The sequence below is a fragment of the Rhamphochromis longiceps genome, linkage group LG11 (assembly GCF_057381845.1).
Source record: "Rhamphochromis longiceps isolate RC_006_pf linkage group LG11, R_longiceps_female_GT1.1, whole genome shotgun sequence".
Taxonomy (NCBI): domain Eukaryota; kingdom Metazoa; phylum Chordata; class Actinopteri; order Cichliformes; family Cichlidae; genus Rhamphochromis; species Rhamphochromis longiceps.
In genome coordinates, this window is record NC_140567.1 from 39,561,295 (window position 1) to 39,580,372 (window position 19,078).

The window sequence follows — 19,078 nt, forward strand, 5'->3', positions numbered from 1 at the left end:
ATCGGTACTTTTGAAACGGTGCCGGTGCTTAAACGGTGCTCGAACCGGTGCTTAATGAATGGAGAACACAAACTTTGTCCAAAAACCTCCCATGTTCAGCTGTTTTGTTTTGTTTTTGTAAAAAGATAACAATGTTAGCCTTTTCTGCAGCTATGGGGCATATATGGTATCACTCTTGGCTGGAAGCAGTGCTTAAACAATGGAAAAAACACAAACTTTGTCCTAAACCTCCCATGTTCAGCTGTTTTGTTTTGTTTTTGTAAAAAGATAACAATGTTAGCCTTTTCTGCAGCTATGGGGCATATATGGTATCACTCTTGGCTGGAAGCAGTACTTAAACAATGAAAAAAAAAAAACACAAACTTTGTCCAAAAACCTCTCATGTTTAACTGTTTTCCACTTTTTCTTTGGTCATTTTAGCCTTTTTGGCCAGGGTGAAGGGAGTATCTGCCATCAAACAAGAAGACAGCCGCATGTAGCTATGATGATGTTTGCTAGTTCACCTTACATGCATTAATGTAATAACGTGGTTAGCCTACTCAACGTAAATTACACACAAACAACATTAAGCTACTCACGCAGAGAAGAACGGCTGCTGCTGCATCATCATCCTCATCATTTCTGCTACACTGGCAGGGCTAGGGGCCAGGACTCTCCTCTTCGGGTTTTTGGGGGATGTTGCTCCGGGTCCGATAACTGGCAACCCACTCAACGTGCACAGTGTGAGGTCTCACAGCAAGCTATCAAATACGGCGCATTTCTGGGCTTTTAAAAAAACGCTATGCGTCGCCAGGTGTTTCATCAGATTCGAGGTGTTACCTCCTTTGACAGTATCACAGTATCAGCTTAAAGCACTTGTTGCTGCTGAGTTTGCATATTTTGCTGTGAAGTACAGCCAGACTTTTGACCGCTTCGCCTTGGACATTTTTAATCTGTAGCTCTGCTCTAACAGAACGTACGTACCTGGCCCCGCCTACTATCCTGGGAAACGTAAAATGATTGGCTAGAAGTGTATCACAGCTCAGGAAAAAAAAAGCACCGAAATAAAGCACCGAAATGTGCGCTGCTTTTCGGTCTGGTTACTACCGTTTATGTCAGAACACCGGTACCCATCCCTAGTAGTGAGTCGATTTATTAACTTGGGTGTTTGAAGTGGAAATGTTATTTCTAATTATGGTTGTAAAATTTTCTCCTTTATCTCTGGATTTCTTGTGTTGATTCCTAAATATATGTCATTCATGCCTCCTGACTTCCAAAATAAAAGTCTTTTTAAAGCATTTAACTGAATTTAAGCTGCTCTCACAGGCACTAGGACCCTGCGGACACTCTGCACTTCCTCCTGCTTTAAATAGCTTCAGCATCTGATTGGTGGATTTTTAATGAAGCAGGCTGAAGCTGATCTGCCACCTCACCTGTGTGCAAGGAGCAGGTGAGCGTGGCCAATCAGGTGGCGGCTCTGTGGTGAAATGCAGACAAACCTGTCAGGCAGAGAGAGAGAGAGAGCGAGCGAGCCCCATAGAGTCAGAGTGGGAACTCCCTCTGTGCGAGGGAGAGGAGAGGAAGGAGGACACCACACTCAGACATCCAGTGGGTCCCACACGCTGGTCAGAGCACGCCGTGACATCAGAGTGACATCATGAGCTCCCCCACTGAGCATACAGACGGGCACGGTGAGGACAGGTAAATATTTACAGCTCAAACGCTGTGTGAGAGTGTGTGTGTGTATTTGTGCGTGTGTGCGTGCGCATTTCCTGCTCAGTAAAAAGAGGAAGTTCAATTCAAACTGCTTCTGCTGCTGACGGTCAGTGAAGGGGTCTCTGTGATATGTTCACCGCCTGATGATCTGGGCTGTTGATCAGCAGGAAGTGATGTCCGTTGACTTCCTGCTTGCTATGGGGTCTCCCGGTCCAGGTCCTGAGCCTCATCGCCGATCTCTTCCTTGCTGATGACTTCACTGATTAGTCTGCAGTTTCTGATTGGCTCCTGGTCGGGTCCTGATCGGGTTCTGGTCCTCGGACAGGAAGCTGACGCCTTTTCCTGGATCTGAGCTCAGAGTCAAAGACCAGAGGAGGCCTCTGATCCTCCCGAGTCCCTGAAAACACTCTCTGAGCTCCTAACTCAGTCCGTGAAGCTCTGCAGGTGAGGCGTCCGGTCACGCCTGCGTGTCATGCGCTAGTTTGTGTCACACGTTGAGTTTTTGCAATTTCCCATCATGCTCCTGCAAACAGCTGATCTGTGGAGCAGGTGCTGAGTGAACGTCACCAAACAAACTGCCAGTAATGTGAACTGTGTTTGAGCTGATGAAGAAACGGACTGAACATCGCTCTGAGGTTCACGCCTCGCACTCTGCACCTGCAGCTTCACCTGCGCAGGTGAGGCCGTTGTAACACATGCAGAGCCGAGGACATTAGGGGAGAATATTTAACGTTCACAACACGCAGTTTAATAACCCGCGCCGAAACAAAGCATCTTATGTTCCTGGCCTAACCTTACTGCCCACGGAGGTGCGTCTGATAACACACCTGAGGACTGCGCTCACACACCATTTTGGCTTTTTTTAGAAAATCTGGCTGTAAATCAACAGCCTGAGCCAAGTGTGCCATCTGCTGGGACGAGCTCAGAATCAAAGGTGATGATGTAATAATGATTGGCTCCACCCCCTGCAGTTCACCTGCAGTATCTGCACGCACCACCAGGGGGCAGCCGCCAAGACTTTACGAATCTTTAAGGCTGGAGACAAAGAACTGAGCAGATTATACGATCTGCAAACATCAGTCTTCATCGTCTTAAACTCCTCCTCCTTCTTCTCACATGTTCTCACCTGAGGAGCCCTCTGATTGGCTGAGATCCTTTGTGAAGAGTTTTAATCTTTACCAGGATTTCATCTGAACTTTCATGTATCCATCCACAGCTGTTCCTCACCAGGAGTGACTCCAAGGAAGCTTTACAGACTCCTTCATCTCTCCTCTTTGTTTTTGTGGAGGCTCATCAGAGTTCTGATATTTTTGCGAGCTGACCCTGAAGGTACCGCAGTGAAAACACTCCTCACCTGCAGAGGACCACCCACTGCACACACCTGTTCAGTTACTGTAGCTGGAGATCAGGTGTGTCAGCTTCACAGCAAACAGAGGAACAATGAAGCCCCTCCCTTGTTCACCTGTTCAGGTGTGCGTGAGATAGTCAGAGCAGTCAGACGGGTTTGATCTGATTTTAATCACCAGGAGGCTTAACTGCCTGCAGGTCAGATCTGTGATTGGACGGAAACCCTGGAGCTATAAATAGTTTACAAACCTCCAAACGAACGTCACAGGAGGTCAGACCAAGGTGTGTGTGTGTGTGTGAGTCATGAATGTCCGATCAAACAAACTTATTTATTGGTCTTTATTTAACTTTAAATAATAGAACCACAAAAAAACGTCAAAATACCTGCAGAAGAACAATCAGCCAATCAGAGAAGAGAATCTGAATTGGGTCCCAGTTTCGGTTTTTCTTTGCTCTTCCAGGTCTGCTCCAGGGCCCTCAAGCCCCGCCAACATCCAGGACATGGAGCTGAGGGAGGAGTGGCAGGATGATGGCTTCCCCAGGTCAGAGGTCATGCTAACAGAGGCTAATAAAGATAAATAGATCCTTATGGAGGATGTTAATTTGTGCTAACAGAGGCTAATAGTAACATATGGTAAGAGGCGAATGTAGCTTTAATAAAGGCTAATGCTAATATGTGCTAACAGAAGCTAATAGCTGTGAATAAATGCAAACTAAAGCTAATGTGTGTGGTGAATATCTTCTCACCTCTTTGTTTCACATGTTTACCTGGTTTTACCTGGCTGGCGTTGCTGGGCTTGCTGCTTCAGACCACTTCCAGAGGATGACACAGAAAGTCCAGCAGGAGAATCAGGTGAAAACCAATTTTTGTAAGCTAAAGTTGAAGCTACGAGTCTGTTGTGGCCAGTGCTATCCTCTACGCTGTTGCATGCTGGGGGAGCAGATTGAGGGTTGCTGATGCTAACAGACTCAACGAACTGATCTGCAAGGCCAGCAATGTTGTGGGGATGTAGCTGGACTCTCTTAAGGTTGTGATGGAGAGGCATACGTTGTCCAGGATAAAGACAGTGTTGGATAATTCCTCCCACAAGAGCACGCTCAGTCATAGACTGAGATTACCAAAAAGCACCACTGAACGACCCAGGAATGCATTCCTGCCTGTGGCCATCTCCCTGTACAACTCATCCACCCAACACACTGTATACTGCTATTGCTACACCCTCTTTGCTCATGCTCTTCTTTCTTATTCAGATATTTATTAGTAAGCAGTGTTGGGACTAACGCGTTATTAAGTAACGCGTTACAGTAACTACGTTATTATTGTGGTAACGAGCACGGTAACTAGTTATGCCAAAATCAGGAACGCGTTACTCGTTACTGGGATTTAGATAGGCTCGTTACTCGTTACTTCGTGTGGTGGCTGTCGCGGAGCTTCCACAGATTCAGTAACATAAGCAAGTGGTGGAGGCCAGCAGGTGGATGAGGGAAAGGGAGGCAAGAGGAGAGACCCGAAGCGGCCGCTGGTCCGAGAGTGTCAGGTGAACTGAACTTCAGGTTAGAAGTTATGACCTGCAGTCCATCTGGGTCAGATATGAACCAAGTTTAGGTGGAGTTTATTTAATATTAATTTCTAGTATCAGCTGATGTTTGCTGGAGCCACAGCTGTAAAGCTGCTGGTCATGATGTCGGTTTGGATATGTGGTGAGAGGGAAACATGAAGATGAAACCAGGAGATGTCCTTACTGGATCATCAGAGCTGAACAGGTGATGGAGAAACAATTTTCTGTCCCAGTCCAGCCCTGTATGCAGCTCATCTGCAGTCTGGTGTTACCTACATCTTCCTATTCAGAAGGCAGAATTTCAGAGTTGTGAGTACAATCAAAGCACCACGACTGCAGTTTTTGTGTTGGATGTAAAAAGCGCACATGACTCTGTGATGTAGGCTAGAATCATGGCAGCAGTCAACGATGGTGCAGGCGTGGGATTTCTCTCGTGGAAATGTGCACATTATCTTTTCCTTTGTATTGGTAGGTGGCACAGTGCACTGTGGCAAGTAAGCAAGCTAGAAGACTGGCAAAGTTACGGAAGCAACACATTAACAAGAGAAGTCTGAGTAAAACCAAAGTTACTTTCCCTACTAACTAGTTACTTTGAAAGTAACGAGTAACTTCAAGTAACTGAGTTACTTTTGATGGAAGTAACTAGTAATGTAACTAAGTTACTAATTTAAAGTAACTTACTCAACACTGTTAGTAAGTGGCTTATATATATGTAAATATTGTATATATTGTGCTATTGTTTATTTCCTGTATTGTCTTTGTTGCTGTTGGTACTGGAGCGCTGTAACCAACATCATTTCCTCTATGGCTCAGTAAAGTATTCTGATTCTGACAAAGCTCAAAGTCACCAATCAAAGGTGATCAAAATCAATGACAACAATCTTCCAAAAATCAATCAGTGTTCACTCTGTCCTCTGTTCTTTAGCTCCGGTCACCAGCCTCACTCTATCGGGTGGAGGCGGAGCTAAGAAGCGTCTGGTGGCACCGTCTCTGAGTCTCACGCTGAACCGCCGTGACTCGAACGATCGGAACAGCTTCTCTGCAGCCGCGCTGTCAGGGACACCAGACGACACACCGTCGCTTGACATCAACCTGGAAGCTCTGGAGACGCCATCGGACAGCGAGACAGGAACACTGCCGGACAGCATGCACGACCTGGAGTGGGACGGTGAGATGTGCACGCAGATGGGAAGTAATGTAACCGAGAGAAAAGCAGCTGACCTCTGACCTCTGTCTCACAGACGACCTTCCTCGGATGGGCAGAGGTGGAGCTGTGGGTGTGGCCAGAAATCCGATGGAGCAGTCCGAAGGTCTGATGGAGCTGGATCAGGTGGACAGCAGAGGGCGGCGCTGGAGGCGGTTCTGCATCTCAGGACACGAATACCATGTCAACATGAGCGTCCTGGAGCCGTACCTGCAGGTCCTGTCGCATGGAGGTCAGAGGTCACACACCCACCAAACTACCTGTAATACACCTGCAGGAGCTTCCAGGTCTCACACACACCTGAAAAACACCTGTAACACAAATAAGATGATACACTGATATTACACCTGCAGGAGCGCCACACACACTCACCTGTAACACACCTGCAGGTGCCATGGAGCTAACACTGTATTGTATTTGAAATTGCACCGTGACAGCTCTGCCTGTGGTTGGTTGACAGGCTACTTTGGAGACGGGATGAACGCCATCATCCTCTTCACTTCTTGTTACCTGCCGGAGAACACAGTGGAAAACTACGAGTATGTCATGGAAAACCTGTTCAGGTGAGTTTGGGCCCAGAAATTGTGGTCAAATGCTAGCAGGTGTGAGCCACGCCTCCTTTATCACCTGTCTTCCCCTGCAGGTACATTGTGGGGACGCTGGACCTGATGGTCTCAGAGAATTACCTGCTAGTCTACCTGTGCGCCATGGCTCCCAGAAATAAGCTGCCCTCCATCAAATGGCTTCACCAGTGCTACACGTCCATCGACAGGAGGTACAGCATCCCCTCTCAGCACTGCTCTGAGGGGTGGAGCTTCTTTACTTCCTGTTCCTTCAGTAACTGTGACCCCTGGCTGCCCCTGGGTAGGTCCGGGATGGGCGTGAGGTTCTGGGGGCGCTCCGTCTCTGGGCTGGGGCCCGGGCCGGGCCTCGGGGGCTTGGGTCCTGGTTGGTGTGTTGCCGGGGTTGTGGGCGGGTGGGTGCATGGGGGCCCAGCCCTGGAGCAGGGTGCCGCCGGTGCATCGAGCCACCTGGGGGGCTCTTCAACTGGTGGGGAAGATTGTCACATCTTGCAGGAGCTTTCCTCTCCTCAGGGGCTCTCTCTACAGGAGGGGGAGATACAGGAGAGGTGGAGGAAGATCTCAGCCTGGGTGTTTATTGTCTTATGTAGTCTGGAAGATGAGTGGATGGTGGGGTGGGTGCAGTTTTCTCTGTGGTGGGGTTGGGTAGACTGTCCTGGGCTCTGTGGGGCCGGGAGGCGCTGCTGCGCTGGGCCCCGGTCTGGATGGGCCTGGGCCCCCTTTCCCTGGCAGGTCGCGGAGTGTGGGGGTACCTACTGGGGTCAGCGGGGGAGCTGGCCCCAGGGAGGGGTCACTTGCCCCTCCCTTCCTTCCCTCCCCATCTCCAGCTGCCTCCCTCTTCCCGCTCCATCACAACCACCCACACATGCAGGGCCTTGGAGTAGGGGTATGTCACCAGGGTGCAGAGGAGGCTACCCCCCCCCGTCCCCTTCTGGCTGCCTCTGCCTCAATTTTATCCCACAACTTAGACATTCACATTATTCACACTCTCATTACACATACATATAGGATCTTGGGGGTGGGCACGATACACGGAGTCCAAAGTACCATCAGGGTGTACACCCCACCCCTGGCATCGTTGCCCACCTCTCAATTTTAAACACACGTAGACATTGAGGGCTAGCAGGAGGGACCATGCGCTTACCTGCTGCTCTCTGGCAGGTAGCTCCAAGCCCTCCTGGGTTTTAAATGCACCTTAGAACACACATGCATCAACATTACAATGAGCGGGTGGAGGGAGGTTCGGAGTCTTCTCTCACCCCCATTCTCTGCGGCCTGCTGGAGCAGGGGGGCTAGGAGGAGGAGTTGGCCGTCCGACTGCGGTCTGGAGTGTGGGGCCTCCCTGCTGCTGCGGAGTCGGGGCGGTCTGCCTCCCCCCACCGCAGGGAAAAGGGTAACACCACCTGGGTCTGGGTGCAGTTCCCCCCCCTCCAGGGGCAAGGGTACCTAGACCCGGTTTGTAGAGTACGGTTGGGGAGTGTGATCGTGTGTACAACGTCTCTTTATGTCTGTCTCCACGTTGGTTGAGTGTGGAGTAAGTGCATATGAGAGCATGAGGGTGGGAATGGATGTTTGTATCTGTGTGTGCCTGTATGTCTGTGTCTATATGTCAGGTTGGGTGTCAGACGCCACCTCTCTGGGGACACCTCAGGCCCTCCAAGGTTTGGAGGCCTATCTCCCCCTACCACCACTTCCCCTGCCAGTGGCGGACTCCCTCAGACATCGGTGCGTTGGTGGTTCTTTGTGTCCGGGGATGGGCATCCAGGTACACACCGGCTCACTCCTTGGCGGCCGCTTATCGGGGCCTGGAGCCTGGGGCTCGCTCGGGCCACTTCGGAGGTGGGGTGCCCCCGGCCTCTCGGCCTGGGGCTCGGTCACTCAGGCACGGCTGGCTGCCAGCGGAGCTCACGGGCGCGTCACTGCAACTCCCCCTGGCTTCTGCTCCGCGGCTGCTGAGTGAGCCCTCATCTGGGACTCTCCTCAGCTCTTTCTGGGACAGTGGCGCGGCTGCCCCTCTGTTGGTCTTCCTTGGTCTCTTGTGTTCTGGGGGCCTCTGGATGTCTGGAGTTTTGATCTCCTCCATACCTGCTTCATGCCCTGGAGGACGGGGCTGTGGCCCCCCCACACCCTCTAGCAGATCATTACATGAAGGAACCTTTTAAAAAAACAAAAAACAAGCGCGTCCATGCTCACAGGTGTACACACGGGTGATCACACCCACAAACTACACCCTTTTTGGCTCCTACCTCAAAGCACACTGTGTTCTGTTGATCTTATGTGCTGCACAATAATGTTTAACATTTAGTATTTACTGTCATATTCCCATATATCATTGTGATGTTGTTTATTCTATTACTCTTGTTCTCTTCTGCTTGTTTTCTTTTTCTTTCTCAGCAGGTGATCCAGGTGATTGATATATGCATTTTTTTTCTCTGCCCGTTCTGTTGGTTTTTGTCTTTTGCCCTTCTCCCCCGTCCCTCTTCTCAGCTGTTTCTCTTTCCCTCTTTCTTTCTCCCCTTCTTTCCCCCAGTCAAGTCTGTCCCGTATTCAGTAAGTGAAAATAAAATAAACAATAAAAGGTGAATCAAATGGACCATTACGGCAAGGCTGGGATGGTCAGTTTGGTAAAGTAAATCCGTTGGGCATCTTTCTTTGCCTTAAAAAAGAGGAAAAAAAAAAAAAGTAACTGTGACCCCGTAGACGAGTAGAGCTTCTCATAACTGCTCGCTGTGTCTGCTCCGACCTGTGGACCATGCGGCGAGATGATCTTTCAGTTCAACTACCTGCAATTTTGCTTTATTTATGTAGCACGAACAGTCGCATCGGGGCACCTAACAATCATGTGACCCCCTATGAGAAGGCACTTTGGCGACAGGAAGTAACCTCCAGCAGTACCAGGCTCAGGGGTGGCCATCAGCCGCGACCGGTGTGGGTGAGAGGAGGAAGACGGGATATTCTGAATGTGAGACGAGCTAAGGTGAAAACAAGGCGCGTTACGCTAACCATAGGCAAGAGCGCCAATGGAGAGCTCCACCCCCATCACAGCCACAACAAAAATGACCCCTCTATTCATCCATTTGCAGTGTCAGGGTCACGACCTGATTTTCACACGCTGCGTGGCGTGCAGCGCCGAGATCCTATTTGGAGCATCCACTCGAGTCAGACTTCCTGTTTGGAAACAACCAACCCACCAACTCTGCAATCCAAGATGGCAGCAGTGGGGGTTCAACACCCCCCGCCTCTCGCCATGTCACCTTCTGCTAATAAAAGCTAATAGCTGGCTGTGGCTCAACGACAGCAGGTGATGGTGCTGACGTCGGGTCAGACTCCGTCATGACGTCTTTAATCTGATTGATCACGCTCGCTGTGTAAGAGACGCTCTGATTGGAGCGCTGCTCTGTGTGGTCATGATGTAATCATCAGTTGCCTTTGCTGTTGGGAGATGATGTCGGGGATTCAGCCATGTTTCCAGCTCTTTGGAGGTCATCTTCTTCCTCCTCCTCATCACAGCTGTGCACGCTTACAACCACAGCAGCACTTTAACTCGTCTGTCATACGTAATGGCGTTACCGCGACCAGCTGATGGTCACGGTGGCCTTTGAAGTGTGTTTAGCGCACAAGGACATGGGGGTTCACTGTCCTCATGTCTCCGCAGGCTGAAGAAGGACCTGAAGGGGCTGCTGGTCGTCCATCCCGCCTGGTACATCAAAGCTCTCATCACGCTGGTCAAACCTTTTATCAGGTCAGCGCGCACACACACACACACACACACACACACACACACACACACACACACACACACACACACACACACACACACACACACAATGTACATTTGGTTTTTCTGGACCCTGGTTGGCTGCAGTGCATTCCTACCACCAGAAGGTGGCAGTGAAGTACCAAGAAGCTGAAATCTAGCAGGGCCTCTGTCAGTGAGCTGCACTTTGACTCTGTATGGAGTCAAAGTGCAGCTCACTGGATAAATCACTGTGTGCATGTTCACAGTGCAGCATCTAATGAGTCTTTACTTGGGATGAGGGAAAGAAATTAGACTAACAGACTAGTGTAAAAGTAAGAAATGCTCAGAAGTTTAGTTCAATTTCAAATTCAAATTCAAATTCAAATTTTATTTGTCACGTACACAGTCATACACAGTACAATATGTAGTGAAATGCTTGGACAACTGCTTGTGACCTAAAGAGAACAAAAAAGGAAAAGGCTATGAATAAGATAGGAAATAAATATGAAAAATTAAAAAGGGTAAATTTAACTAGGAAGGAATAAAATATAAATTAAGGTTAAAAATGAAATAACTGTACAACACAAATTAGAATGAAGGGTAAATTTAACTGGGAAGAATAAGATAAAATATATAAATTAAAGTTGAAAATAAAATAACTGTACAACAAAATACACAATATAGAACTATATAAGAATGTATGAAGAAATCTAAATATAAATAAATATATACACAATAACAGCAGCTGTACAAGTATTAACTGGAAATGAAGAATATAGTGACCAGTGTTGTGCAAAAACAATGTCCAGAAAGTCCAGTGTGTGTGTAAGAACCATATGTGTGGGTCAGTACTGTGTGGTGGTGTGATTGAGAGACCGTATCGCCTGCGGGAAGAAGCTCCTCCTCAGTCTCTCTGTGTTGGTCTTCAGGGAGCGGAATCGCTTTCCTGACCTCAGCAGAGAGAACAGTCTGTTGTTGGGATGGCTGAGGTCCTTCACCATCTTCCTGGCCTTGGTCCAGCACCGCCTGCTGTAGACTGAGTGCAGGTCAGGGAGCTCGGAGCGGATGGTGCGCTCAGCTGACCGCACAACCCTCTGTAGAGCTCGTCTGTCCTGCATGGTGCTGTTCCCGAACCAGGTTAAGATGTTTCCCACCAGGATGCTCTCTATGGTGCACGAGTAAAAGTTCCTGAGCACCTTGGAGGGCAGTTGGAAGTCTCTCAAGCGTCTGAGGTGGTAGAGACGCTGTCGGGCCTTTTTCACCACGGTGTTGATGTGACAGGACCATGACAGGTCCTGCGTGATGTGAACTCCGAGGTATTTGAAGCTGTCCACTCTCTCCACTGGGCACTCGTTGATGACGGGGGTCTGGTAGTTCCTCTCCTGCTTAGTGCTGAAGTCCACTATCAGCTCCTTTGTCTTACTGACGTTTAGAAGGAGGTTGTTCCTCTGGCACCAGTTCTCCAGATTCCTAATCTCCTTCAGGTAGGCCGTCTCGTTGTTATCAGAGATCAGGCCCACCACGACGGTGTCGTCAGCAAACTTGATGATGGTGGTGGAGCTGGTAGTGGCCACACAGTCATATGTGTACAAAGAGTACAGCAGGGGGCTCAGAACACACCCCTGGGGGGCTCCAGTGCTGAGAGTGGTGGAGGCTGAGACATGTCCGCCCATCCTTACTGCCTGTGGTCTGCCAGTTAGGAAGTTGGAGATCCACAGATGAGCTGAGTCCCAGATGCTCCAGCTTGGTGGTGAGTGTGGAGGGAATTATGGTGTTAAATGCAGAGCTGTAGTCTATGAAGAGCATTTTAACATAATTCCCCCTTCTAGTGTCCAAGTGAGTGAGTGATGTGTGGAGGAGATGAGAGATGGCATCGTCTGTGGAACGATTTGGACGGTAAGCGAACTGTAGTGGGTCCAGTGTGTCTGGTAGTGAAGAAATGATGAAGTCTCTGACCAGGCGTTCAAAGCACTTCATCACTACTGAGGTGAGGGCTACAGGGCGATAGTCATTGAGAGAAGCAGGGTGGAAAATGTCAAAAACTAACAACAAAGGCATTTTAAAATATTTATCACATTCGTGATCAGAGGTGGCAAAAGTCCAGACATTCAGTGTTTAAGTAGAGAAGAGTTATTGTCAAAAGCACATGTACAGATCATACACAGTGAAACTGCAGGGCTCCCACAGTCCTCAGTGTTACACTAAACAACATAAAAGATAAAAGTCTTATACACACAACAGTGTCCAACACAGTCTGAGTGTTTTTGGGAAAGTGGGAGTGTGGGAGTCAGTGAAGGGCGGTGGTTCAGAGTTTTGGGGGGGCGGGGTCGACAGAGCAGGGAGAGAGTAGATGTCCTGGAGTGAGGGCAGAGAAGCACCCACGATCCTTTCTCTGCTCTCGCTCTCCTCAGTTTGAGGAGGAAGTAGAGTCGCTGTTGGGCTTTACGGACCACGATGCTGTTCTTTGACGACATCAATATGAAGTACATATACTAGTGTTAAAAAATACTGCAGTAAAAGTTCAAGTATGGATTTAAACTTAAGTGAAAAAGTACAGGCTCTGACAGTTACTCAGAGTAAGAAAGTAAAGAGCAGCTCCTTGAAGGACGTTTTTACTGAACCTCCTGTTATATTAATGTAATAAAGTAATAATAGATGGAGATGAGCAGGTTTTCCCAACGACGATGCACCACCTGGTGGCAGATGTCTACATAACATTTAAGACCCAATAATTTACTGGCGTTAGATTAAATGGCTGTCATGTCTGTTGCTGACGATTAACACATCGCCAATCTTCGTAATTCTTTCGATCTTGAAGAATTCTTCCAAGAGTCTGTGGTGCACGCTGGTGAAACCAGAACCTCACAGAACTGCACCGCCTGATGGAAACATCGGTCAGCACAAGGCGCCATCTCAGTGTCTTAAAGAGTGTTTGATGTTATGCAGATGTTGGATGTTGCAGCAGAAACACATTCTAAAGCTCAGACCTGAGCTTTAGAACAGGACCCCAAGTCTTCCCCCTCGGTTAGAGCGGCCTCCTGTGGTGGATCTGGTCATTACACAGATAAATCTCAGTGAGAAATCTTACAGGTTAAACTATCCCAGGTCCTGATGTGTTGTGTTAGCTTGATGTAGTTGGTCTGTCTCACCTGTGACCTTTGACCCTGTTCTCCACAGCGATAAGTTCAGCAGGAAGATCCGCTTCATTCAGAGTCTGCAGCAGCTGTCCGAGCTCATCCCCACAGACCAGCTGCAGATCCCCGACGCCATCCGCCAGTAAGGCCCTCTGACTCCAGTCTGACTCCACTCTGACTCTGACTCCACTCTGACTCCAGTCTGACTCTGACTCCACTCTGACTCCACTCTGACTCTGACTCCACTCTGACTCCAGTCTGACTCTGACTCCAGTCTGACTCCACTCTGACTCTGACTCCACTCCAACTCCACTCTGACTCCACTCTGACTCCAGTCTGACTCCACTCTGACTCTGACTCCACTCTAACTCCACTCTGACTCTGACTCCACTCTGACTCTGACTCCCCTCTAACTCCACTCTGACTCTGACTCCACTCTGACTCTGACTCCGCTCTAACTCTGCTCTGACTCCACTCTGACTCTGACTCCACTCTGACTCTGACTCCACTCTGACTCCACTCTGACTCCGCTCTAACTCTGCTCTGACTCCACTCTGACTCTGACTCCACTCTGACTCCAGTCTGACTCCACTCTGACTCTGACTCCACTCTGACTCCACTCTGACTCCACTCTGACTCTGACTCCCCTCTAACTCCACTCTGACTCCACTCTGACTCTGACTCCACTCTAACTCTGCTCTGACTCCACTCTGACTCTGACTCCACTCTGACTCCACTCCACTCTGACTCCACTCTGACTCCACTCTGACTCTGACTCTGACTCCACTCTAACTCCACTCTGACTCTGACTCCCCTCTAACTCCACTCTGACTCTGACTCCGCTCTAACTCTACTCTGACTCCACTCTGACTCTGACTCCACTCTGACTCTGACTCCACTCCAACTCCACTCTGACTCCAGTCTGACTCTGACTCCGCTCTAACTCTGCTCTGACTCTGACTCCACTCTGACTCCAGTCTGACTCCACTCTGACTCTGACTCCACTCTGACTCCACTCTGACTCTGACTCCACTCTGACTCCAGTCTGACTCCACTCTGACTCTGACTCCACTCTAACTCCACTCTGACTCTGACTCCACTCTGACTCCACTCTAACTCTGCTCTGACTCCACTCTGACTCCGCTCTGACTCCACTCTGGCTTGGACTCCATTGTAACTCTAATCTGGCTCTAAGATAACTTTGATGATCGATTGAACACACAGATTAAATACAAAATGCAAGAAAACGCTTATAACACCTCACAAAAAGGCTAACAGTGGCAGCTGGGTTAGCTGCTACTTCTGTATGTTTTAGACCTAACCCATACTGACCTTTGACCCCTATTCACCTTAACAGCTGGTGATAACAGCCTTTTCTTATTCCTTCTGTTTGACTAACTCCTATTTTACTGAGTCATACTTCCTGTATCATTTCCAAATTAAAAGCCCTCCATCAGTTTGCATTGAGCCTTTTATTGAGAAACGATTGCAGAAATGTCACGTGATCTGTGCCGTGAGGAAGACGGAGAGAAGACGAAGACGCTCACAGAGACGTTAAGGCCTGCTGATGTTGGCGCGGTTCATGAATCCACTTCCTGTCTCTCTGCAGGTTTGATGAGAAGCTGAACAGATGACCCTCTCACACGTCACACTGGAGGGACCCAGGAGGCCACAGGGTCAGGAAGCCTGCTGACCTTTGACCTGTGGCGTGTACATATGAGCAGACTGCTGTACGTCTGTGTGCTGGTGGCGTTCGGACTCGGAGAGGACGAACATGCTAACGGGAACTCTGCTGCTTCTTTCCTCTAAACTTGAACAAACGCTAACTTACTGTTTATTTATTGGCGTATTTAAGACGGCGGTGAGAGCGAGACACCCGACACATCGCGCCGTCACGTTTCTGTCTGAGCCTCAGATCTATGGACGTGTGGGGGGTGGGGCTAATCGGGCTCTGTAATCCAGGTGATAGAATCTGTTTTGGTTTTCATGTCCATGTGAAACACGTGAGTGGAGCTTCACTGCGGAAAGTTGCTGACTGGTTGCTGACTGTGTTTCACTTCCTGTAATAAAGCATGGATCAAGCAGCCTGACTCGTCCTGTTTGTTTCATGAGGTCCCGTCTACCTGAAAACGCGTGACGCTGACTCACGGTTTGCGACCTCACCGCCGTTTCAGGGTCAGCAGCGGGCTCTTAGGCTTGACGAGGTAATGTTGACAGCTGTGGACAGGACAATTATTTAGTTTTTCTTTTTAGTTTTGAGTTCACAGAATTATTCATTTTCCACACAGTGTAAACGCGAGTGCTTACTGGCTGAAATGATTGTCAGGTGACCTGTATTCTTCTTTCTGAATGGCCTGCAGGGAACAGCTCAATCCAAACATCAACAGTATCAACACCAACGTGAGTTCAGCCCACTGAACTGTGTCAGAGCGCCCTGCTGTGACTGTGATTTACATCTTTTCTCTCACACGTCCAAACCTTTCCGTGATCACTCTCGTCTCTTTTTTACAGCCTGTGCTCGTCTCCAAGTGCTCTACGTTCAGCTTTCCAAAACGCACAATTTCAAAATAAAAGCTCAAAGGTGTTGTGTTAAATCATTATTGTGAAAAGTGAAAATCACAGTAGCACGCACACTGCTGCTTTCATAAAGGTGTCAGTATTGGAAAAACTATGACATTGGGGGTGTCCAAGTTCATGGGCTGCATCCTCCTGAGGCCGCATTTGTAGCCCGATTACGTCACAGCGACGCGATGAAGCCTGTCCAAATTCAAAAGCTGCTCCAAATGCGTTCCCCTTTTCCCAGATTTGAAGGATGGGTCGGGTGTATCCTTTGTGGCCTATATTATCCCAGAATTCATATTCATATTCCAGTTTCCAACAATGGCAGCAGCTACTTTTAATATTACTCTGTGTCACAAAACATACTTTCAGGCAAAAATGTAGCTGCGTGAACTTCAAACATCTGCTCGGCTTATCACGATTTCACATATTTGCAAAAGTGCTCCGACGTTTTGGGAGACGAACTCCCCGCACATCGTTTTCAACCCCACCGTGGTCTTTGGCTACTCAGGTCAAACATGATATATAAGTCAATTAGATACTTATAAATGTCATTGTTTGGCTTTTTTCAGTGTCTGATTTGTTTGTGAGTAAATCGGTTTGGCTGAGATTAAAGTTATAGTTCTCACACAGCTGAATAAACATCAAAAAGAAAACTGATTAAACAGAAGTATGAGATGGTCGAGAGTTTACTCCAGTGTTCTGTTATGTAAGCAGTGTGGGCTGTTTCACCTGCACCAGAACTCAACTGTTTACATACAGTGGCTTGCAAAAGTATTCGGCCCCTTTCAACTTTCCCACATTTTGTCACATTACAGCCACAAACATGAATCAATGTTATTGGAATTCCACGTGAAAGACCAACACAAACACGTGAGGAGTGGAACGAAAATCAGACATGATTCCAAACATGTTTTACAAATAAATAACTGCAAAATGTGGGAAAGTTCAAGGGGGCCAAATACTTTTGCAAGCCACTGTAAATAGGGGCGTGGCCTCTGTGACCGACAGGTAATCATAACAAACTGTCTGTGAGGGCTGAGCTTTAATGAGTAAAATTTGAGGATTTTGATTGGATGTGACCTCACAAACTGGAAGAGCATTCGGCAAAACACAAAAAGAGCACCACCCCATGCACATGTGAGACCGTACATGGACAGTTATAAAAGTGTGAAAGTATCTTTTACGTGAGCCGTGCACCGGCTCCGGCTGTGTGTCAGCTCTCAGGTTTCCTGTAGGTGGTGATCAGCTGTAGCTGGATGGTGATGGGTGTGAGCTGGTGGTGGTGTAGTGTATAGGTATGTGTGGGTGGAGTCAAACACACACAGCCCTCAGTGTTACAGTAAAACAATATAAAGATTAAAAAATAGAAGTCTAATATACAACACAATGCAGTCTTTCATAAACAACAGTGTCCAACACAACCATAGTGACTGTGGGCAAGAGTTCGTGTGTGGGGGGGGGCAGTCAGTGAAAGGGTGATGGTGGATGTTCAGTTTGTTTTATTTATGTCTGGGGGGGTTCAGAGGGAAGAGGTGGATGCAGGTCTGGAGTTGGTGTGTGTAAGAGCAGGGAGAGAGTTCAGCATCCTGACAGCCTGATGGATGGAGCTGTCTCTCAGTCTGGTTCTAGCCATGGCGTACAGCTCCACCATAGCCGGACTGGCCATCGGCATTTGCCCGGTGGGCCGATGGGTTTGTTTGTTTTTTTTCCGTTTTTTTCCGTAACGGTATACACACTGAAAGGTGGTGGATTGGCCAGATGCAGACCCGAGGCGATGAACTGAACTTCAGGTAAGAAGTTATGACCTGCAGTCTATCTGGGTCAGATATGAACCAAGTTTAGGTGGAGTTTATTTTCGTTTTGCTGACTTTTTACAGTCAGTTACAGTAACTCGTACTGCGTACTAGCTAGCATGACGGAGTTTATATACTGCTGGGCGGGTGCTATGATGTTACTGATGTTGAACTTGTTTTATCTTATTTTATTTATAAGGTTAGTTAGTAGAGTTTCCAACTGTCCCGTAAAAAAAACGGAATCGTCTCGTATTCAGAGAAAATATTATGCGTTTCGTATTGAAGTGAAAAGGAACACAGTTTGTCCCGGACTTCAGCTAGAATGAAAAAGACACAAAGCTGGAGTTATTCTGTGTAGGGAAGTTATGAACTGTTTCTGAGAGACTAATAACACCAGGATCCTTTTCTAAGTAGCTGACAGCTGGTAACTGTGCAGGGGCGGGTCTAGCAAAGTGTTGCCAGGGGGCCAGGTAGGGCATTAATATGTTTTGTTTAGGGTTATTGTACATAGTAATTTTTTTAGGGTCCCATCATAATTTCTTCAGAAGTACTGTATATGATGCCAGTATTTCCCACATTTTCTAGATACTGTACCAGTGCTGTGTGTAAAATGCCATCAAAAAGTCAATTAAGTTTTATTCTTTCTCAGCTGTCTTTCTATCTCCTTTCACTTTGTAAAGGTTGCCATGTTAGAAAGAATATTTTGCCCTGCCATGCTGTTTATTGATGTGGAAAATGAATGGTTTATGAAAATATATCTAAATCTGTCATCAGTAATCAGTAATGATCATGTCTCACCTCTAGTCTCCTCTGTCTTAATTTCAGGTTTTCACCATGTGTTGTAGATAGTTCAGGTTAACTCGACCAAGCAGTCTACTTTCGGGTACTGTTTAGAATACCAGAATAAGGAGGATGGTGTAGATTTAAGTTTATGAGACTGATACATATATACCAACAAGACAGCGTCCATCACTGTGACAACAGCGTTTGTTTTCATTCAAAGGCTTTATGGTTTTTCCTATAATACCTGGTGGGCCGGTCTCTAGTCAAAATGCCCAGGCCGATTTTTTTGTCCCAGTCCAGCCCTGACCTCCACCCAGGCATAGTGATGGGTGTAAGCTGTGGATGGAGGTGTAGTGTATGGCGATGGGTGTAAGCTGTGGATGGAGGTGTCGCTGCCTGTGTATACGAGCTGTTTACTGAAGGTTTCTATTCTCACTCTGATGACTCCGCTCTTTGGGCTCTCTCTCTCATTTATGGCCCGCCAGCTTGACGCCCCGCCCACAGTCCATTTCACGCACTGTTCACGCGTCCACTTCGCGCTCCGATTGGCTGACGTTCTGGGCCGGCCAATCACAGAGTTCCCTGTAGCAGAGGCTTGGCGAGTTCACGCTGTCCGCACGTGCTGCTCGGAGGGTAGCGGGACCCCCGCCCCTCCTGCGGTATAAAACGGGCCGGGGTTGT

At 48.1% G+C, this 19,078-nt stretch overlaps 1 protein-coding gene and 1 long non-coding RNA gene across 2 annotated transcripts; one reads left to right on the forward strand and one right to left on the reverse strand.

The window, feature by feature from the left end:
- Positions 1–1,483: 1,483 nt before the first annotated feature.
- bnipl (BCL2 interacting protein like) lies at positions 1,484–15,312 on the forward strand. The gene is made up of 10 exons (XM_085424084.1): positions 1,484–1,680; positions 3,504–3,584; positions 3,852–3,895; positions 5,527–5,769; positions 5,843–6,037; positions 6,266–6,368; positions 6,449–6,580; positions 10,042–10,128; positions 13,303–13,401; positions 14,869–15,312. The coding sequence occupies exons 1-10, from the start codon at positions 1,637–1,639 to the stop codon at positions 14,891–14,893; spliced, it is 1,053 nt and encodes a 350-aa protein (XP_085280210.1). The 5' UTR covers positions 1,484–1,636; the 3' UTR covers positions 14,894–15,312.
- Positions 15,093–19,048, reverse strand: LOC146660054 (uncharacterized). The gene is made up of 2 exons (XR_014913853.1): positions 15,567–19,048; positions 15,093–15,476 (listed from the first exon to the last, which is right to left on the reverse strand). It is a non-coding gene; the product is annotated as an uncharacterized LOC146660054 (long non-coding RNA).
- Positions 19,049–19,078: the final 30 nt, after the last annotated feature.